Source organism: Lepisosteus platostomus, chromosome 3 (genome assembly GCF_059453375.1).
Source record: "Lepisosteus platostomus isolate fLepPlt1 chromosome 3, fLepPlt1.hap1, whole genome shotgun sequence".
NCBI lineage: Eukaryota > Metazoa > Chordata > Actinopteri > Semionotiformes > Lepisosteidae > Lepisosteus > Lepisosteus platostomus.
In genome coordinates this window covers 16,772,439-16,796,525 of record NC_142613.1, presented here as the reverse complement: position 1 = coordinate 16,796,525, position 24,087 = coordinate 16,772,439, and the positions used below count along the sequence as shown (strand labels likewise).

The window sequence follows — 24,087 nt, the reverse complement described above, 5'->3', positions numbered from 1 at the left end:
AAATAATAAAACGTAATTAAATGGAGACCACATAATTTGGGATGACTACAGTAGATATTTGTTTGGAACTATTAACCTCAATGAGTTCAAAACCATATCATCATTTTATAAAAATAATTGCAAACCATACTTGCTGTAAGGTTCTCTTGAGCCATTATTGAAGCATTTATCTTCATGTTTTTTATTTGCTTTTGGCTAATACTGAAAGAAGCATAACGGATCTAACTGAAATCTTCTATACAATACAAGGGAAATAAAAAAAAGTCTTCTCATCAAAACTTTTCAAATGCTGACAAATTATTAAAATGTTAACATTTGGATTTGCCCTATTTCTGTCAGGATGAACATTCCTAATGTGTGTTTTGCTATACTGTACTTTCATAGCAGAGAAATTGTGTTAAAATATATCACCCAGCTAGACAAGCGTAATGTACCATTCTACATCAGTGATCAGGTCTGCGTATGCAAGTTCCTCTGAAGTTAAGAAGATTATTTCCTTGCTCAGTTAATACAAACGTAACATAACTTCTCCGTGGGGAATGTCAGCGTAATTTCATGTGCAAAAGCAAGCTTTGATGTTCTGCTCCCATATCCTTGTACAACAATGAGAAAAGGCAAATTTTCAAGGGCTTTGATTTAAAGGTTACGATCTTTATCTCTCATTCTAACTCTAAAGAAAATTCTTCCGTCAATGTTTTGGCTATGATGGAGTCCTGGTACAGGAAACAGAGTAACCAGCACATCAAGGTTTTCTTTCTTGACCTAACTTACAAAACCTTTAACTTCCCCACTCATTTAAGCAGACTCATGTCTGCAAAACCAGTGCAGTCATCCCTCCTCTTTAACGACCCTTGGTACCTTTAGCTACTTGTCAAATATTTTTCTTTATGCCATTTTCTTCAATGTACCTGACATTATCCAAGTAGTCAGCATGACCAGTACTGTCTGTTCATTCAGGGTTCAATGCAAATGCTCCACTTCATTTTATTTTGTTTTTAAACCGATTTAATGTCAACGGACATACCATCAATCACAGTAACTTACCATTTCATTGAAAGAGTAGCTTTTGCAAGTTCTTTAACTGCATCTAAACCTAACACCTATAATTCTGATTATATATTTTAATGTTAGTAAAAATAAACGTTAAATCTTTGATTGTACGTGACCTTTTCAACTTTGTAACATGCTTGATGACTAAGTAACTTCGTTCTAGCACGTCATCACAATTAAACAGTCTTTTAAATGTTGAACTTATTTGTCATTTTGACTCTTCAAACACTGGAAACAAATTCCTTATTGGCAAGAGACAGGTGTCTGGTTGTAAGGTGTGCAGTAATTGTAATATACCTGGAACCATGGAATGATTTGATCATTCCATGGGACATGGAGGATGAGGGAAAGCTGATTCTCCAGTTAAAGAATAATAATACATTTTTTAAATAATATTTTCTATCCTATTCAACCTGGTGAGTTCATGCAACACCAACACTCCCAAGTCCTCCTATGTAAGCTACAAAATTATTAGAGCATAGCATGTAGCAACATCTCATGCCTGTAGGCTGAAAGAGCAGAGACAGAATACATATTGTTTCCATCCACAAACACACTAATATATATTCAAAATAACTAATTTTTCTGATGTGTCTTTACCAAAATTCTGCAGCAGACATGTACTATGACGGTACATGAACATGCTACATAAGATGTGAAATACTGCTATAAAAGCTTCCAAGAAAGACATTTTACTTGTGTAATTCCAATATACTATAAATGGTATGCTTATCTGTGGCATATACATTTGTTTTTATTGATTGATAAACATATTTAAGAAAAAATAATTGCTTAAAAATGATGTGCACATTCATATATACAGTACACACAATTCCTTGTTCATCATATTTGCCTTTATACCAACACCACAGGGAAAAAAAGAAACTACACAGTGTTTCAGTGTTTCACTGTATTCTGGCAGTCTGTGACTTTTTAGTCAGGGAATATGTATAATTATTAAAAATTCACTATATTTCACTTCAAATGCAGCATCAGCTACTGCTGTAAAAATAAGAGCAGAATAATGTACTCCAAAGTTTAAATTATAGTTCTGTTCTTAGAGTTCTGAAGGCAATGTCTAGACATTTTTCTTCAGTGACTTTGTACATTTTAAAATCAATATCTAGCTATATCAATATTCAGTTTATTTTATTCAATTATAAATGCAAAGGTTAAGAGTGCAGGAAAATCTCAGCAGAGCTGAAAATAAATAGTATGATCTTGTCACAATTAATAAATATTTAACTGATAACATACCTAGGCTGCCTCAGGCAATGACTGAGTGTTGAAGTTATGTTCTAGCACTACAAAGAAACATCAAGCTCCTTCATATCCAAATTATTAATAGAAATGTAAGTGATTTTATATGAATCACATATATTATTTTCATTTAGATTTAAACTTGTTCAATTTACAGAACAACACAGTTATTTAATTTATCAGATGACAAACTTTCTACATATTCTGCATGCTGTTGATTTCCAAGTAAAATTGGAACTTATTCATGTGTCCTTGAGAAGCAAAGAGTGTTAGATTAATAGTTAAAATGCTAGAAATTAAATTAAAAAACGTAATACTCATGATAGCTGTTTAGTTACTTGTCTACAGATATGTAGTACCATCAAGATATTTTTCTTGTGCAAATAACTTCACATGCTGACCTTATCTTGAGAGAAAAAGAGACAAACAACTTAAAACACAAACAAAAATATTATTTATTCATAGCACCATTATTTACTCAGTAGGGTTATGAACTTCATAACAGCATGGACTTTTGTCCAAATGTATGTGCAGCAATTCTAACAAACATCCTTAGAAGTTGCAAGGATCTCTGTCCCTTTATAAACAAAAAAAACTACCAAGGTGATTTAATTAGGAAATATACTCGCTCTCCCATGTTGCGCATCTCCATCAGGAAAATGTGGGCATACTGGAGGTGACATGAAATTGGTGATGTTTGTAATTAAAATGTAAGGCCTAATGTAGTGAAAAGGAGAAAGATGATAAGATATTTCATATAACAAAAGTAGTATAAGTGAACAATTAAGACATTAACCTGCTATATGTTTTCAGTCAACACATAACATTTTTGTGCTTCTAGGGTAAGCTGGAAATTACCATCAAAAGCAACAGACCTCAGTGAATTACAGGACCTAAATGAGGAGTAAACATGTCTGTGTTGCCACATTCATGTTTAAAGAATTATGTGTGCACTAAAGAATTTGTATGTACTGTATCTTTAAAGCTTTAATTTGTTTGCATCTAAGAATAAAAAAACTCGGAAAAGATATAAAGCTTAGCTTTGCTAGCTATTTTATTTCAACCTGCTGCTCCAAAGAATTCCCCTTTTCAAGAGGAGGGGGCATTTTCCATTTTCTTTTTGTGTAGAGGAAGGAGGTGGCTATCAATGACCAATTTTGAGCATGAGAGCTGCATGAATTTAACAAGAGGAATAAAAAAAGGAAAAACCCTTTTAGTAAGTGATTTATAGAAGAGTGATGAGGGAATCATAGATCACACTAGAAGGATGACAGTAGCTGATGGGCCATATTAAGAGCACTAATGCCGTCGGAACAAAATGTAACCAATCTTTGAACGCTGTCATCCATGCAATATGCCTAATAGAAACTCAAAAACTATCTGCCTGTCAGAGAGGGGGAAAAATTGAAGGTAGATACTGGTTATAAATTTACCTGTTGTTGTGGGTCCCCCCATAGGTGCGGCCTTTCTTCTACGCTTGATGTCACCTGTGCACAGCGAGCCTAAGTGCACGCTTGTTTGTCTGCAAATTAATTTGCAAAAGAAACGATGAGCAGAGAGAAAAAAAGACAGCACATAAACACAGAAGCTTGCACAATCTGAGCTTAAATCACTACACAGTCAATGAAGACAGAGCTGCATAATAAAGCCACCAATCTTGTTTATATCAAAACATAATTATGTTTGCTGACAAGTGTTCAGCGCCCAAACCCTGGCATCATAAATTGTTACCTGAATGAATAATATAAAAGGAATGCTTTTTAATTTTCAAATCTGGCAATCTCCCTTGCCTCATAAAAAATCAAAGAGTGTGTCACTTTTGACAGGGAAACAGTTAAGATTAATTATCTAAAGAGTCGACAATACAGACGGTGAAATATCAATAGGTTACTAATGCTTCACTGTCACCAGCACCTTAAACTACAGGAGCATCTCAGCCAGCTTGCTGAGACAAACATTGTGAAAAATCACTTAAAAGGATGTATAAGTGAGGCTAGAAGCTACAAAAACACAATTTTATATAACTCTGCCTGAACTACTAGGAAAGAATACCCTTTATTTCATGACATAAGGACTATAATTAGGCTTTAGCAGGACAAAACAAATGTGTGTGCCCTGTCTTTGTTAATTTAATACAGCAAGTTTGTTTCAACTGTGTACATACAGAATGTATCATTACACTTCAGGTATTTTGTTTTAACCAGAAAATTGAAACATTTATTCTGTCTTCAAAGGCAAAACATATTGAATGAAAGGAAGAATTGAGGAAACATTTCTGTGCTGTCCAAAAAATGTTTAAATATAACATTGATGTGAATTGCTACCTATAGTTTACAGTACATCAAGACAATTACATTATTTAAAACACTGTAGTAAGCTATATGACTAAGAGCAAACATAGCTAAAATGAACTATATTGATCATCTTTAAAAAAAATCTGCAATGGCAATTGGTGCATTTTTGTGGATGGATCAAAGGTAAAGATGTAGCATCTCTAAAAATACTACTGTGTAAGCCACTTTTTTTTTCCATCCTGGAAGTTATTTAGAATGCCCCTTGCAATTGGCTTTTCTGATTCAAAATCTGGGTCTATGCAGACCCTGGCAGGTCTCCATCAGCCTTTAATACCCATTTCATTAAGTCAAGGACCACGCAATACAGCATTGTCTCCAGTAAAAAAAAAATAATGAAACGGCACTTGTTTTACTGGTCCCTTTAAAGCAAAGAAAACATAATTAAAAAAAAAATGGAAAAAAATAAAGTCATCCCATTGAACCTGGAGACCTATGGTGTAGGACTAGCTGCAGGTTTTGCTTGAGTAATTTTACAAAGAATAACCTGTTATGTTGCATTGAGATATCTGGACTATTGATCGGTAAGATGAAGGTACTCAGGCCTCCCCCACCCCCCCAAGTCCACAGCATGGAAAGAGGGAGAGGCAACAAATAGCACTAAGTAAGGACTACTTTGTTATTGTTGTCACCCTCCATGTAGCACACGGCAGTTACTTTTTAATTTAAAATCAATGACAGTCTGAAAGGCAGCCCTGTTCCATCAGCATAAATGAACCATTCGTCTTTGCAAAGAGCAACACTTTGATCAGTAGCCAAGGTGAGCGTGAGATTTTTTTCTCTTCTTCATAAAGCAAAGACTTCGGCATCAGATACTATAAAAAATATGGTCTGAGCTTGGGGAAAAAGGCCTTTGTAAGTAACATTTTTTAGATAAGAAAAAACCAACATAGGCAGACATACTTGAAGGCCAAAAATGTCCTCAAGGTGGATAGCAGCAGAAAAGAGAAATGGTGTAGGAAGCTTAATAAAGGTGTACACAGAAGAAAGCATTTTTTTTCAAAAACTTGGAAAAAAGATTCAGTTAAAAATGTGAACATTTAAAATGCCAAATATAGCTATGATCAGATAACATGGTTTGAAATAATTAGGAACTCGTGACTTTGAAGAAACACTCCCTGTGATTTTAAAAGTACATTTTTCTTGATGTAAAATTCTGTTCTCTGTTTAACATCTGGGTCACTTTTTGTTCTGTCTTTTGCAGGCTTTTACAGGTCTCTCCAGTGGCGTGCCAGAGCATATAGCATGAGTTTTAATTCTGGTGAGTTGAAGGAAACATCCTCCTAAAAACTATAGGTTTGTGAAAGTAAGCCATCATATACAGAGAAACAGTATTTTTAGGGAATGTCCTTTTTTACATTGTATTTAAGTCAAATTACTATATTTCCATGCACATATGCAACTTCTTGCATCAGGATTTAGCAAAAGTCTACAATGCTTGGTTGTATAAGCACTGTGATGTTATTACCTATACTGGAATCATTCATGGCCACTAAACTTAAAAAGGTTGAAGTTCTTTTTACTCTCTCTCTCTGTGATTTCAGGGTGTCTAGATGATTTATGAAAAAAAGAGTAACATCTGATTCTACAAATATTGCTATTTTATAAGAGCCAGAGAAACCCACCCCAACACCCAGAAATCAAAGGCTTCAGACATATTTAGAAAGACAACCACAGGACTAGACAGATAGACAGGTAAAACGCTGGGGACCTAGACATTGGAAATATATATTTGCTGTCATGTTCTGACATCTCTATTTCAAGTATATTGCTTTGTGTGTTTGTGGAAGTTACTTTTTATGACAGCAACAAATGATGCATAAGAAATGTTCATTGTTTTTCCATGTTGTTTCCAGGGGCCAGTTACATGAAATTGTAGAAGAACTAAGGTGTATTGTTTAAATCCAAGAGCTGGAGAAAAGACATAAGCTTTAAGGATAAGTATAAAATTATTGTAGAGGTGGAACACTGGATGAATAATGATGCACTGAAATGGGGCATACTGTACAGAATGACAACATACTGACATATACCCCTATTAAATCACTGAGAAGTTATCTGATCCTTTTCCCATTCTTTTATACCTAACATATTGATACCAGAATTCTGAATGAGAATTTATATAAAATAAAATAATGATAATAACAATGCTTTAATAAAATTTGATAAAATGTAACACATTATATTTACTTTGAATCAAGCATTGTGATTTGTCTGTTGTCAAAGGGGAAAGTGTTGTGAACTACTGAAGCAATCTAAAAAAAGTGAAGAAAACAGAAGTGTTATTTTGCAGATATGTTGAAACATGAAATAAAATAAATACAGTGCCTTGCGAAAGTATTCGGCCCCCTTGAACTTTTCAACCTTTTGCCACATTTCAGGCTTCAAACATAAAGATATAATTTTTTTATTTTATGTGAAGAATCACCAACAAGTGGGACACAATTGTGAAGTGGAACGAAATCTATTGGATTTTTGAAACTTTTTTAACTAATAAAAAAATGAAAAGTGGGGCGTGCAAAATTATTCGGCCCCTTTACTTTCAGTGCAGCAAACTCACTCCAGAAGTTCAGCGAGGATCTCTGAATGATCCAATGTTGTCCTAAATGACTGATGGTGATAAATAGAATCCACCTGTGTGTAATCAAGTCTCTGTATAAATGCACCTGCTCTGTGATAGTCTCAAGGTTCTGTTGAAAGCGCAGAGAGCATCATGAAGACCAAGGAACACACCAGGCAGGTCCGTAATACTGTTGTGGAGAAGTTTAAAGCCGGATTTGGATACAAAAAGATTTCCCAAGCTTCAAACATCCCAAGGAGCACTGTGCAAGCGATCATCTTGAAATGGAAGGAGTATCAGACCACTGCAAATCTACCAAGACCTGGCCGTCCCTCTAAACTTTCAGCTCAGACAAGGAGAAGACTGATCAGAGATGCAGCCAAGAGGCCCATGATCACTCTGGATGAACTGCAGAGAACTACAGCTGAGGTGGGAGAGTCTGTCCATAGGACAACAATCAGTCTTACACTGCACAAATCTGGCCTTTATGGAAGAGTGGCAAGAAGAAAGCCATTTCTCAAAGATATCCATAAAAAGTCTCGTCTAAAGTTTGCCACAAGCCACCTGGGAGACACCCCAAACATGTGGAAGAAGGTGCTCTGGTCAGATGAAACCAAAATCGAACTTTTTGCCCACAATGCAAAACGATATGTTTGGCGTAAAAGCAACACAGCTCATCACCCTCAACACACCATCCCCACTGTCAAACATGGTGGTGGCAGCATCATGGTTTGGGCCTGCTTTTCTTCAGCAGGGACAGGGAAGATGGTTAAAATTGAGGGGAAGATGGATGCAGCCAAATACAGGACCATTCTGGATGAAAACCTGTTGGAGTCTGCAAAAGACCTGAAACTGGGACAGAGATTTATCTTCCAACAAGACAATGATCCCAAACATACAGCAAAATCTACAAAGGAATGGTTCACAAATAAACGTATCCAGGTGTTTGAATGGCCAAGTCAAAGTCCAGACCTGAATCCAATCGAGAATCTGTGGAAAGAGCTGAAAACTGCTGTTCACAAACGCTCTCCATCCAACCTCACTGAGCTCGAGCTGTTTTGCAAGGAAGAATGGGCAAGAATTTCAGTCTCTCGATGTGCAAAACTGATAGAGACATACCCCAAGCGACTTGCAGCTGTAATCGCAGCAAAAGGTGGCTCTACAAAGTATTAACGCAAGGGGGCCGAATAATTTTGCACGCCCCACTTTTCATTTTTTTATTAGTTAAAAAAGTTTCAAAAATCCAATAGATTTCGTTCCACTTCACAATTGTGTCCCACTTGTTGGTGATTCTTCACATAAAATAAAAAAATTATATCTTTATGTTTGAAGCCTGAAATGTGGCAAAAGGTTGAAAAGTTCAAGGGGGCCGAATACTTTCGCAAGGCACTGTAGTTATTTAATAATTATGCTACATTATTGAAAGCTTTTTTTTGTGCTAGGTCTATGATCAGCAGATTGCAGATCAAAATACGGAAGTGCTGTCTTATAATCCTGTTTTTAATCTATTATGATAAAATGTATTAAACATAATATTAAGGTTTAAACTTGACATATTTCTGAAAATTGTAATGCACAGTTACTATTTATTTGCTGAATTAAAGAGATTGAAAAAATAAGTTGTTCGTTTGCTGCAGAGGTTGTGTTAACGTCTTTTCACTTAGAAAATCAACAAAACATGTACAGTAATTTGGCCAGGGTTGCCCAAACTTTTGCATACAACTGTATACTCTAGGTAAATATAATGACAGTATAAATGCAAAAGATTTCCATGGGCACATACTGTACACACCACTTTTAGATTTTAAATGGTAAGATGAATTGTTGATTCATTGAGCAAAATTACTATCTACTAAAATCTACATAAAGAGCTATTATATAATTAATACAAGGACAGCGCAAGTTATAATCATGTCCCATCTGAGTAATGAAGATCAAACGGCTGTTACTGAGTACATCATTAGAATGACTGTACAGTACCTTACTGTCTGCATGAAAATGATCAACATGCTTGGATACACTAATATACATTTTCCACCTAGTTAAGGTACAGTACTTAATTATGATGGTGTGGTATCACAAAGTGTCAGCAATCTCTTTCTTTTTGTACTAAAGGAAAATACTGTGGCATAGAAGACTGATACATCTATACTAAGAGGACTGATTCTTGAGACTGGCTACGTGGCATGATGTTTTGTCATATACAACTACCAAGAAATTACAATGATTTCAAATACAAATATGCAAAGTTTAGATTTTAAATTAACTGTTCAGAGAAAGTTGTGTAAATGTAAATTACACTGCATTCTCCATCAGAGGATACCGATAATTATGACACATTTTCGGTTCTTGAATGAATTATTCTGAAGAAAATGAACCAAAATACACATTCTGATTCTGCTATTTAATAAGTAAAGTGGCACATGAAACAGAATAAATGGAAAAGTATGTGCTGTCGAGTGGCAGGAACTCTTTTGTTGTGTAAGTAAGTAGGATCACAACATAAAGAGATAAAATATTATAAATACAGATTTCATTGGTAATTGAAATCTGAACCAAAGTATAAAACATGGACACAATGGAAAAAATTACCAGCACAAATGTTCAAATATGGCCATATCATGTGATGTACTCTGCATTACCAATGGGTCTATGCTAACCCTAACAATGACAGAGGTGCTCAGGGACATCAGAGTATTTTGTGAAGTGCACAAATGTGGTTTCTACAAAACACTGTCCTTTTTTAAAGCCAAACAATCTAACCTTTAAGGATCCACTCCAGCTGTCCCTGGTGAAACAATGTAATTCCAGTTCCATCACTCTAAGTATGCAGTGCTCTACACTGGGGAGTGAGAGGGCAGGAGAGCAATGCAGTTGTGCTCAGCACATAAGAAGCCCCTGTCTCTCATTTACAACTGGGGCTGAAACCAACCCTGAAGGTAAGGTTAAACACCTTGGCATCTACCAGAAATAAAATAAAATCAGCCAAGCACACGTTCAACAAACATCAAGTCATTCTATACCCACATTGTGGTGCAGACTTAAGGCAAGCCGAAATATTATTTCAAGAAATATTTAGACATGCAGTCAAACAACACAGCCTTTCTGTAGAATTTATATAAAAAAGTATGGGCAAGCCTGACCCTTAATTAGCCATTAGGTCAGCAATATGTTTCTTCCAATTTATATACAGTAACAAAGAATCACCACTGGCAGGAATGCATTTTTTTTTTGCAATCCTTTCAGTTTGCAACAATCTTGCTACAAGCCAGTATATATAAATAGTTTGTAGATATCTCTCTTGAAAGACCTGGTATTTAGAAAAAAAAAGCTAAGACTGTATTGCCTGAAAACTTGGCTTTTGATGCAGTGGTGACAGGGACTGAAGCTACTAATGTCAATTGGGATAATGTTGAAAGAACGACAACAGGTACTTGCTCCCCAGTCTGACTGGTTGTGCATACCGAGGCCTGTCAGTGTATCAGGCCTACTCACAGCCACCCTCTGGTCATAAGCTCTTCCCTAGCAGATTCAGATGAGCTGAAGAGACAAACAGATGTGACTATGGTTCCTGGCGTTTGGCAAGAACACTCATTGTCAAGGAGAAACATATAGGCCTGGACAGGGCATCAGCTGTACAACAGTGCAGGAGCCCTGCGAGTGTCAAAACAGCAGAAAGTTACGATGAGCAAAAGAGCCAAGGAAAGCCAGACTAGTGTGATCACATACTGGCCAGCCAAAAAAACCCTGCTGTCAGAACCTATTAAAACCCAAAGGGGAAACTGGAAATGCACAACAAGGAAAAACCGAGTGAAGCTAAGTGACTGCAGAACGATCATAAACACGCATTTAGTTTGTGACTTCATCTGTTATGGCCTTAGATCCAATTTATATGACCAGGGTATGAGAAACAACCTCTCCCTTGCAGCTCAGCACTGCAGGGCGTTGTCCTGTAGTGATATTAATGAGAGCGTGGAGATTTTCACAAAGTTATCTGAAAAATGCAATCCTCATACCGCACTTACAATGAATAAAAAAAAATCCTTATCGAAATACACTTAGGAAAAGACAAATGTAGTGTTATTTACTATCAAGTCTGCAAGTTTTTTAGATTTTCTAGGTAAACAGTAGCAAACGGTAAGTGTAATGTGTATTCACACAATAGCAACTCAGATTATTACCTTTGGAAAGTGCATCAGTCTTTAATGACTTAGATCACAGCAGTCTTGAATAAGTTACTTACTTTTTTAGCTTGACACTTTTCTTGAAGGCAGGCAAAGACTGCCAGTACAGAAATCCAGTTTCAGGAATGTAACGTTTTGCCACACTGTCACAGAGTTTCATTAATCTTTATCATGAGACCAAGAGCACAGATTGTGACCCTTGAAGTCCTTATCTTCCTTATACCTCAATACATATTTTGAATGTCTTTTCACTTACTGCACTGCAATTCTCAAAAACAAAAATAATTTAAACAGTTTCTTCTGTCTCATTTTACACCCAATGTCAAAAGCCAGCTAAATTGTTTTTTTCAAGATTCATGCTATATTTTAGTTCTTTACATTTTGATGTTTATTTTCATTTTGTTAGCATACTACAGAAGGTCATGTAAATAAAAAAGGCACTAATAAAATCTTTTTGTAGGGTGTGTTTTCATGGTAAATACACAACAATGATGGAAATGCGCTCTTATTTTCTCCAGACAATCAACAGATATTGGTATATTGAAGGGAATCTGTCTCACAAGAACAGACCAGTCTGCCCACACCTTCTGAAAACATGGCAATGCATCTCATGAATGATCCTATTTTGTGCATTTTTATTTAAAAAAAAAACAGTCCGTTTTCCATTGGGAAACACAAACACAGAATATGCAGTAAACCAAGTGAAAAATATTCTATCAAGTACAGAATAAACAACTCATTTCTGTAGAATTACAACTAAGATGTACTACTTTATGCCATATTATAGCTTATAATGTTGGATTGCCCTGAATGAATAAAACATTTGATCTGACAAGATTTTACAAATTTAAGAAATCCTTGTATTTAAAATGTCTTTAAATAACCGACACTGAATGTATTTTATTCCTGTTCTTCTATGGCATATCCTGAAGTACATGCTAATGTACAGTACGTACCTCCTAGTAGATGTTATGCCAAATATAGTAATCTGTGAGAATAATATGAACTAATGTAAAGGACACTGGTGAAAATAATGAAAAAGGAATATGAATATGAGGAGGAGAAATTTGAAACTGATATTCTGTGGCCTCTAAATAAAATGTCCAACAGGAATTTCTAGATCTGGATATGACATAGATGATTAACTGGGTACTGTACAAGTATACAGAATATTTGTTCACACATATTATCATAGAATAAAGACCCTAAACAACTAAAGAAAGGAAAATAAAAAAAATGGAAAACTAAATCATGTTATACAATACAGGAACAGTATTTCACATTTACATTTCTTTGATTTCAAAGGATATTTTAAGACTGAGCATTTGCTGTCAATGGCCACCAGTGATTTACACCAATAGAATGTGTTATCCACAGTTCTATTTTTAATTCAATCACAATGAGTGTTTCCCTTGCAGCAGATAAAAAACAACCAACGGCTATATTTGCCTAAAGTGAATAATAAATGTAAACTTGGAAGCCCCATATTCTAATTTTACATGTTATTATGTAGTTCCACCTTTAAGACAAAAAGATTGTGCTAAATGTGTTGTGGCTGATGTGACACTGGAAGCAAAAGTTCTCTTTATTCAAGATAAACAAGGGATGCTTTTCAAACAGCTACAGACACTTGGGGAAAAGGAAAGCTATCTGAAATCTGTGTACATCTTTGTCTCTTTTGAAGATCAAATAAAACAGAGCTGTAATTCCATTTGTCACTTCTGTGTAATAAAACACAGTGATTTGTATCAGTAGATGAACACCAAAGAGCTATTCAGATGTAAATTGCTCTTGCACTTTCTCTCATAGGCTAGCAGAAAAAAATAAACTCCTGCCTTACATATAACAACAGTACCACAACTCCCAGTTACCCTTTCCATACAGATTAAAATATTATTGTCTATTCCTTTGTTTCATCCATTATTATTCAGTTATTTATTATTTTAACAAAGAAATACACATGAACACACATGTGGGTAAAAAAACACTAAGCAATGATAGTCAAAAAACCATCAAAGAACAGAAGTAATGTTCAGTTTTTGCAGAGATCAAAGTTTAGAAGTATATTTTGATTTTACTTTACAAAATTGAAAAATAAAAATGTAGTGTAGTGTAAATTGCATTATGTAACTATTTTAATAGGAATTTTTAGGATATTAATTAATTTTTAGGATATTTCAGGATATAAATAATGCATTTGTATTTGGTTATAACATTAAAATAATAATAAAATAATCAACAACTGCCAAAATAATATGTATACGTTAAATTATTTATATATAATATACTAGATTCATAGCTTTTTGTACAAAATAGCCTACTTAGTACAGTGCCCCAAACTTTGATGCACGAGATAAGGTGACAGCTCTATCTTCACCACAGTCCCGTCAGTCAAGAGACCCCAAACAGCCATCTAAAAAGACTCAGGTTAATACAGTCCTGCTCTATACTATGATAAACTTATGATTTGTATCTCTAGAAGCACATCATCTATGATCCTGTTAAAATGCAGAGGAAATATTGACCTAGGCTGTAGATTATGATGAACCCTTACACATAAAGTGCTAGATACATGTACATGAATCTACTTTAAATTTATGCCCATTTTTATTGTTCACTGTTGTTTTGTGTAGTACCTTACTTGTTGCTTATGATAATTCAATTTGTTCTGTTAACAACAAATTTAAAAGCTATTCAAATATAGTTCAATACATTTTATGAAAGCAAAGCTGCTGAAGCACTGCTCCTTCACAGTCCAAAATTAGATATCAATATATTAATACCAGAATTACCTGTAAATATTAAAGTAACAAACTCCAGGCCTTTAAAATTAGAATCCAATGTTCTTTACAGTTCCAAAAAGCTATAGGTAGTTGTTTTATTAAATTATGTATAATGTATTTGTTTAAAACTCGCAGGCAGATAAAGATAACTTTCAATTTACAGCATGAGATGTACATGTTTTTAATATTAATTCTCAAGATGGATGTAAAAACCTTGTATTTTCTAATGTGTTCTTGACAGGCAAAGAACCACAAGAAATAGTTGCAACCATGAGAGCAAGAAAAAAAAAGTAACCATAAACAGCAACACACAAGTTCAATACAGCACAAGGTTATACAGCAGCTTGTAAAAAAAAGAACTCCATTCCTAATACAACATCAATAATAAATACTTAATAAAGATACACAAGAAAAGGACGATACAGTATTCACAGAGGGCGGAGGTAGAATAGCAAGATGGTATTTACCTGCTGGCAGTTTTTAATGAGCAGTTTTTCCTGTGCCCTCTGTCTGTTCGTGCATCCCACACAAGCTACAGAGAAACAAAGTCATCGCAGTGTAAAGACATGACTGGTTCAGCTTCAAGGCTTCAGGAAATGATGTACCAACTTTGCAGACGTATTTTTAAGTATCAGTGCCTGATACAAAGGGAATTAGTAGGTACCAACCATGATTTCTGCAGTTATTAAAACAGGCTTCTATCATGTAATTTCATGTGTATTACAGAGACTGGACTTGATTCACAATTTGTCTTTTGATGTGCCATGCTTTAGTTTCAATAACTGCATGGATAACAGCATTCTCTTACTCTCAGTGCTCCGTTTTACATGTCAAAAGTATGCAACAAATTACACTTAAGCATTTCGAGGAAACACTGTACTACCAAAATAATATATTCAAAAGCAAGGAATGTAACAAAAATCCAACTGTATTAGAGAGTGCAAAAAAAAAACATTTTTTTTACTAAGAATACATTTAAATGCCTCCTAACTCTTAAAACTATTTTTGTTTTCATTTGTAGAAAGACCAGATGAAAAACTGGCTTAAAGAAATTAATGACATCTTCAGCATTAGATTATATATGGTCAATGAATTGGGTTCTTCTTAGTAGCATTTTCTATTTTTCTTTAAGGAGTAAGCTATCCAGTATTATTATTTTATCCAATCTAGAAAGAAGGAGAGCTGGCTTTTACTTTATATTAAAATCTCCTTAAAATCACCATTCTTATACAGTAATATAAATCCTTAGTGTTTTTATTTAAATCATGCAGAAAACTAAGTCTGAATGTCTAGTTTATACCACCTTTTAGCAGTGCATGATAGTTAGACACATTCCTCAAAACCAATAACAAAATATGTAGCTCTTTTTATTTCTTTTGCCACATTAATAGTTTGCTTTTACACAATGCTTGTTTTCACACATTTAGTGGTGGACAGAAAATTCATCCAAAATCATTACATCATCAAGGGACAAAGAAACTTTCCTTTAAAAGTGAGCATGGTGAGTAATTGAACACTGAGTGAAAGAAGTGAGCATTCATAATCATCATCACCTCAACAAATAGAAAGGTCATTTTAGTTTTATATTTAAATTACCTTTAGTTGATAAATATTTAAAACTTTTTTGAAAAAGTTTTTCAACTTTTGTACAGAGGAGAAAGGTGACAAGTGGCCCAAGTGGTCAAAGAAAAGTGCATGTTTCCAAAAGGTTTTAGGTTGAAGTTGCTTATATGAGGTCTGTCAAACATAACATAAAACAAAAATCCTAGTGTAAGTGAAAGCATAGGCAGTTTTTGATATACACAGTATTTCACCCCTTTATCTGTGTAACAATAAAAACAGTTACCAAAAATAATCTATAGAAGGAGCAGGAAATATTAAAGCTCTACATCAGAAGAGTTGCTAGATGCTCTAAAATACATTGGTGCCTATCCTATAAAACATTTAGCATTCTTCAATTCAAAATGATTTTGAGAACATAAAGCTCACAGCCAAGATTCATATTGAATTTCTCTAATAAAAGAACTGAATTCAGGCCAGGTGGTTGCAATGACCACACCAACAATCTGTTTCATTTTTTTTAATTCTGTGGGTGAGTTAGGTACACACTTTGGACTGTTGTCATACTAAATTGCAGGGATACATTTTATTAGCCATAAACCACCAGGCATCATTTTAGACAGCACTATGTCTTATTGCATTGGTGCATTTAAGTTTCCTTCAATCATGCAAATGTTTCTAGTCCCTGAAGACCTGAAACATTCCCAAACAATGAAGAACCTTCCAACAAGTCAGACAGCTGGTCTGAACAACCGGTTTTTGTAGACTCTCCTTTTGTTCTCTGTACTTTCCGCCTTTGGGGAAAAAAATCATTTGTTGTTCAAACATCTGCAAGGACTTTCTGTTTACATTTTGGCCAAGCTATTTTATGTTTTTGAGAAGAGACTGTGATCTGCATCTTGTACAAGAACACTTTTATTGTCTCAAACTGACGTGTTTTTTAAGATATTTTTTAATTTAAATTTGTCAAAAAGCAGAATAATACAAAATTTGAATACCAGCTCTCCCTGAGATCAGACATGTGAGATCAAAGTGCTATGTACTCCAAGCCCTACGGAGAAGAATTCAATTAGAGTTCAATTAAAAAATGTTAAGATAGATCAGGATGCAATAATGCCAAAAGAGGGATGCTCCTAGTGCCTGCAGAGTCAGTACCCTTTTAGCTGTGGTCAGACCAACAGACCAGTTCTGATTCTGTTCCTTCTGAAGCCAAGAATCTAATTATCATTCAATAAAAATGTTCTAGGTAAAAGCAAGGAACATCCTTGCTTGGAATATGGTATTTCTAAAAGGAGAAAGACATTTCTAAAACTTCACCATATGTCACACTCCTGAAACAAGGCACTAAGGCTGATCCTCTTATGATTGCACCTAAGAAGGGTCAAGAAATGTTTAGAGGCTCAAGATCAGGATTTTTGGAAAATGAATGTATACAATCCCAAATATACGTCTTCACCTGTAACATTCAAAACACTATTCAAATAATTAGGTTCAAATGAAAAGAGACCATTCAAGTTGATAAAGGCTTTTATGAAACTTCTAAAAGAATAACACAGAGAAAGCCCATCTTTTTATTTCACTTCAGAAATGCAGTAGATAATGCACTGGGTATGTAGACAACCTATCCTCCAGGGTATATCATAAGCAAAGCTTATATTGAGACAGCAATCACTGCAATGAACAAAGATCATCCTCTTCAAAAACATTTGCTAGAATGTGGATTCCTATATACAAAGTGGTTAAGAGAAAAGGAAATTACTTGCAAGGCATTTTTATGCCTTTTTATGCAAAAAAAAAAAAAAAAAAAAAAAAGGGGCGGAGCGGTGGCTCTGTGGCTAAGGATCTGCGCCTGTGACCGGAAGGTTGCCGGTTCAAATCCCGTGGCCGGCAGAGGAATCCTACTCCGTTGGGCCCCTGAGCAAGGCCCTTAACCCCAACTGCTCCAGGGGCGCCGTACAATGGCAGACCCTGCGCTCTGACCCCAAGCTTCTCTCCCTGTCTCTGTGTCTGTGTCTCCCTGGAGAAAAGCTGGGGTATGCGAAAAGATGCATTCCTAATGCAAGAAATTGTATAGGGCTAATAAAGAAACATTAAAACATTAACATTATTATGGAAGCTGGAAAATCAATGATTATTCCATTCTTGGCAGAAACAGAAACAGAACTGGTTTGTTGATCTGACCACAACTTAAAAAAAAACTCATGCTGCAGACACCGGGAGCATAGAAAGATTTTCTGAATCTTTCTATTAAACACAACTGTCCAAACAACAGCCTACAGTGTCTTGGGAACACTTTAATAAATTAAATCTTTAAGTCTACAATGAGAGAACAGATTGTATTTAAATTGATGCCAACATACAGGAGTGTAACCCTTAAACCAAAAGGCACTGATCCCCAATATAATGAGTATAAATACAATTTAAAGTGTGGCAAAGCTAGTAGGCAAAATGTCACCTAAGGCCACAACAGGTGGTGAATGTCATTGGTCATAAAATGCCCTTTGAGAAAGACTGTGTGGCCATGGTGCGCTATCTTGGCCATATAGAACTCCAACCACAGTGACAGCACTAATTTTCCAGTAGGTGTTTTTTTTTTCTAATGCAGTGATACTTCTGCTTCTGGAAAGTTTCACAGGCAATATTTCTAGGTTTGTAATCAATATGGAATTTAAAGGTAAAGAACAACAAACGAGAACCAACATCAATTTTTGCAAACTGCAGTTCTGAATGCATTAGTTGACTGTATAATAACTGTATGATACAAAACTTGTGCTTTGAAAGAATGGAGGGAGGAGTAATTGAATAGTAGCACTTTCTTTAATTATTTGCAATTCTTAACGCATCACAGCTATTATAAGACACATTTTAGAAATTGCAAAGAGCTTATGTTTTGGACAGTGAAACAAGATAAATAAAAGAAAAAACTTTTAACATTAAGAGGACAATGGTTTACTACCTTATTTAGTGATCTGTCATTCTATAGCATGCCTTACTAATTACATTACATTATAAAGGTAACAAAATAGAAATCAATACGTTTTTGTTTTAACGTTCAGCAAAGGCATGCAAAAATTGGTTTTCATTTACAAGAAAATTACAGATTTGTTTTAAAGAATCTACAAGTAATTCAAAACTTTCAGTTTGCAGGTCTTAAGTCCCCATATGTAGGGTCTTAATGTCTTTGGAAAGCATCATAGCGAGCCCTTAACCGCTTTTAGGTTGATTTAGGTGCTTTCAAGGTAGGTATTTTAGGTATTTTGTACCATACTGTGAAATCCAGCTGACGCTCCCACAGATATCAAGCAAATAAAATAATCTAATTCAAGGTATTTGGTGAAATACTTTTTATTTGATAACACTTTAGAGTTCACCTTATTCACCATGAAATTATAACAATGTAACAATTTCCTAAATATACAAAAATGTCACAAATTATAATTCAACATGGAGACATCTTATCTGATGTATAAACAACAAGCATTTAGTTTTAACTAAATTGGTCTTCAAAGATGGAAATATCAATGCATTCTATCTTCTGTCTACTACAGGACTATTGTCAACATGGGTGACACTTCATATTTGGACTTCCAAATATCATTTATAATTACTTCATACATGCAATATTTCAAGAAAGTATTAAAAAAAAGTGTCTGAAATGAGACAAAAATCAACCTCTACTGCTGACTAATTGCATGTTAGTAACAAGGCCCTAAGGATTGACCAAAATGTGGACTGAACGGAAGGGGCCAAAACTGATCTGAGGAAGGCTCAAAGAGAACAATATCTATCACTAGCATGTTCTCTTCTCCACAACACAGAATTGCACCTAAAGGAGAGTGCATTCAAGGAAAAGTAAAGTTCAGGGCACTACCCAAATCCACTGCAGCAATGTTATTTGTTATGCAATTTTGTGAAAACAGTTGCAAAAATATGGAAGTACACTGGCAAACATTCATTTAGACAGAATCTACATTAACATAGTTCCTTACCTGACTGTGCTCCCTCCTAGCTCCAGGACTGAACCAAGAACTATAAAAGAAAAGACAAAATTATCCAGAGAACTATATTTATAGTCAACAAGTCTGGTGCTAGCATTCTGGCTTTTTGGGGTATTTAGTAAAACAGATATCCCCCTTAAACCCTGACATACAGTATTTCCCAGCTGATGAGTTTGATACCGGTTATACGTTTAGTGAATACTGAGCTAAATAAAAAAAAAAGAATTCTTTGATATTTTAAAGATGAATGCAATTCACTGAGTCTTCTCCTATTAAAAACACTTTTCTCAACCACATTTCATAAATACAAGAGAACTGATGCTGATGGAAGAATTTTAAATAATAAGTAACTTTTATCATGAAGTATAGAATCACTTACAGTATTGATTTAATAACATCTAGACTACAAATTCCTAAAAAACATGTTTTTTTATAGAATTGAGTATTAGCAAATGACTCCACTCTCTGCAATGTGAGAGGTTGTTATAATAAATTTTACTCCCTTGGTGTTTTTCTTCTTTTTTGTTGATATTGTACAGGCCAAAACAAAATCTGGTCAAATAAATAACTCATTCTGAAATATTTCATCTTAAATGACACCAGAAAGTACTTTTCCTCTACTCAGGTTTAAGTTCAGTTCACAGGCTCGCAGCAGTTAGGGAATCAAGAATACAAAACCAAGCTCATTTCCTCAAGTTCTTTCTAAGACCTCATTAATCTAACACCTCCTTTAGGAGGACCCAGATATCACCACAGGAAGCAATCTCATTTTTTGGAGTGGAAGGATTAGCTATTTTGTTCCATGACCAAATTTGTGCATACATTCTAAGACAGCAACTTCACTTGAAGGTTCTTACAACCTTCACCTGATTGATCCTCACAATTCAACTTCTGAGACAGACAGCATGCCAGAGCACATGAAAGATCAATTATTTAAAGAAGGTAACACTCATGCCACCTGCACCTTCCTTTCCAGCTGTTCTACACAACTTTTAACCCTGGTAATCTCCCCCTTGACTACTATAACTTCTTCCTGCCCAGAAATTCTAGCATCCATCCATTCCAGCTCACCTAGAGCTGAAATCATCTCTGTCATTTACCTGCTCACCATATATTATCTCTTAATCACTCTTCGCAAACCACTACCATCTTCCCCCCATCGGCTTCCTATTGCTGTACGCACCCACAGCTTTCTCTTTCCACTCTCTCAAACATTCTGCTATCTCAGTCTCTTATCTGTCTCCTCTCAACCTTTCTGCACCCTCACTTCTACAGCAATGTCTTCATTCATGATGGAAAGAACTACCCAAAGAAATCTAGATCAGTTCCTGAGACCACCCTTCCGCACCAGCTTTAAATTCTTGTGCAAAGACAGCACTTGTGAACTCTCAGTTCCCTTTTACATTGTTAAGTAACCCTTATTTCTTTGACTGGTATAGTAATCTGCTATTTATAACCATGCATTATAAACATGGAATACATACCTACATGGTGCTTATATTACTGTTTTTTTTATACACACTGATTATACAGGTCTTTATTTTGTTTGATGCAGCATTTGTTTTGCATTTCCAGGGTTAGGTGACATTTGCAAGGGTTAGGTGTCAACCAATATACCATATTCCCTATACCATATTTATACAGTACATATGCTATGATTAAAAAATATAAGTAGCCCCCCTTAATGATAATTAAAGTAATAATGAATTGTCTTTAAGTTAATTAAAATATCATTTAACTTAAAATAACTAAAACAAAAAGTGATCAGAAACTTACTCAGCTAAAATAAACAACGTGAATCCCTCCTCTGCGTCCACCAGATGCCTGCACTTTCTCTCTGTCTTTCCAGCTAATCCCTGCTCTGTGATGATGATGATAATTATTAATATACTATTCCATACACTAATACAGCGCTTCTCTTAACACTCCACTCAAAGTGCTTTACGGATAATGGGGTCTCCTCTCCATGAACACCAATGTGTAGCACTCACCTTGATTGCATCTATAGCCAAAGTGTGCTAGTACACTCAACACACATCAGCTACCAGTGGGGAGATGAACAGAGCAATGAAGCCAGTTAATAGAAAGGGATTATTAGTATTGACTGGTAAAAGCCATGGGAAATTTGGGAAGGATATCGGGCTAACACCACTATGTTTTTTGGTTTTATGTCTCATCCATGGGATGGTGCCATTTTTTGTAAATTACAGTGTCCCCATCACTGTACTAAGGCATTAGGATCCACACAGAGCGCAGGGTGAGCACTCCCTACTGATGCCACTTACACCTCTTCCAGCAGCAACACAGGCTTTTAAAAGAGGTCTCCCATCCAGGTACTGACCAGGCACACACCCCCTTAGCTTCAGTTGGTTGCCAGTAGTGAGTTTCAGGGCGATATAGCTGCTGGCAAGATTAGCAAGCCCCAATGTAAAGACAAGGCTAATAAAACTGTCAGTGAGCCTGTAAAGCTGTCTCCAGCCTTCCAGTCCCCAAGCTGCTGATACAGAACTATAAGCATTCGTTACAATACAAAAACAAGACCACACTCAGATGTGGATGCTGGGTATTGGGTCTCTTGAAGGGGGAAGGGAGAGGCTCATTCACCCGCTAGATTTGTCTCACTATCCAAGTGTATTGCCTGGCTAATTTGAAAGTTGCACTTAACAATCATCCTGCACTGCTCTTCTTCCATCCAAGACTCAATCAGATGGATGAAATTGCAAAAAAAACATGAATGTTAAATTCAAAGAAGTAGAGATCCTACTGTACTTGCATGATTGCATTCTTTATATTTACACATAATTTATATTATGTATATTTGGTAAATCTTCCCGTGTGAGGGCATCTCAAGGAAAAAAAATAATAAAATAATCATAATCATTCACTATCCCTTGGAATAGCAGGATGATTGTCTTCCATAAACACAAAAATGACTCATAAGGCCAATAACGGTTCCCTGGCAGATTGAGCTGGTGTTGTCTTAGGATATATCAGCTAGTGGCTACAAAATCCTTTCATGATGAGCCGTGTTAGATGATTTTGCTTTGCTTCCTCGTTTTGATATCTTGGGGTTTCAATTTCCCAAGAGCTGACAATGATATTTTATTTTCTCAAGTTTGCTTTTACTATATATTTGAAATACTTCTTCTCCTTTGGGATGATTGCCTTGGGTAAGATGGAAACAGAGAAGCTTCTTTGGAAGCCAAGAGTAGGACATCTGGATGACTTGACAAACCCAATGGAGGTAATAGTGGATGATCGTAGCTTTGATACTTGCAGTGCCTACAACATCAGAGAAAACTGATGTTGGTTAATCTGCCTTACCACTTGATATGTAAAAGTATCTACTCTAACATTGGTGATTTGACTCCTTTTTTTAGTCCTTTGGAGTGTTGGTATTTTGTCCATGTTGGCTCTTCCCATCTAATGGGGGCGTCTCATAGCTTTATATTCAAGCAAACTGGTTAGAAACAAATCCGTTTTGACACATTGTTCAACCACTAGACCACAAAACAACTCAATAATATAGATCTTTTTTCAATTTTGTATTAAGCAAACACACTGATCCTCTTATTGATCAACACCCAGAACACTGGTCCTCAGTGCTGATTCTAAAAAGCCACACAGTCGTCTCGTTTTCATTTAGTGTGAACTCTCTCCAAGTTGTTCCTGAATGAATTAAAGTGATAACTGACTTAACTGGTGTAAATTATCATTGCTGAATAGACTGAGATCCTCAAAGAAGCTTGAAAAATTGTAGCCTTTCAAGAGTAGGAGAAAAGAGAACTGTTCTAGAGTTTTCTTTTTTGCTGGACCACCACCCTTTGGATTATAACATACAGGTATTCAGAAGATTTTTTTTTCAGCTTGTTATTATTTTGTAGCCTTGTCCTTCCATCGTTACCTTGTGAAGATGCACATGGCTCTGCATATGTTTTGCTGGCCTTTGCAAACATGCTTGTAGTGCAATACACAGTTCTGAATTATGGAACTTCTTAGGATTTTGACAAAGACTACAAGTTCTTTTATACTTGTGGCAAATGTGTTTGGGTTCTTTTTATTTAGTGTGAAAGCAATGAGCTTAAAGTGTAGTGCAGAACTATTTTGTGCATACCTCATTGCCCTGAGAGAGAAAAAAAGATGTTTAAGATCAAAGCTAATGGTCAATATGTGATAATTAATAAGTAAATATACACAAATATTATTAAGTTAAAAATACATTTTTCCACGTAACATTTTTTTCATTTATTGTGCTTAGCATTTGCAAAGTATTCTGAAGTAATATAACTTAATAGGTTATATTTAATAGGATATAGGTTATATCAGTAATCATTTCAGTGT

At 35.3% G+C, this 24,087-nt stretch overlaps 1 protein-coding gene across 1 annotated transcript in view; it reads right to left on the bottom strand.

Annotated features, from left to right (window-relative positions):
- LOC148674546 (G patch domain-containing protein 2-like) overlaps window positions 1–24,087 on the bottom strand; it is a 97,719-nt gene that overhangs the window by 12,594 nt on the left and 61,038 nt on the right. The window contains exons 7-9 of the mRNA XM_088624742.1: window positions 19,738–19,777; window positions 14,656–14,720; window positions 3,744–3,832 (exon numbers count right to left, since the gene is read on the bottom strand). Coding sequence (XP_088480868.1) covers window positions 3,744–3,832; window positions 14,656–14,720; window positions 19,738–19,777 — 194 coding nt within the window. The remainder of the gene's footprint in view (window positions 1–3,743; window positions 3,833–14,655; window positions 14,721–19,737; window positions 19,778–24,087) is intronic.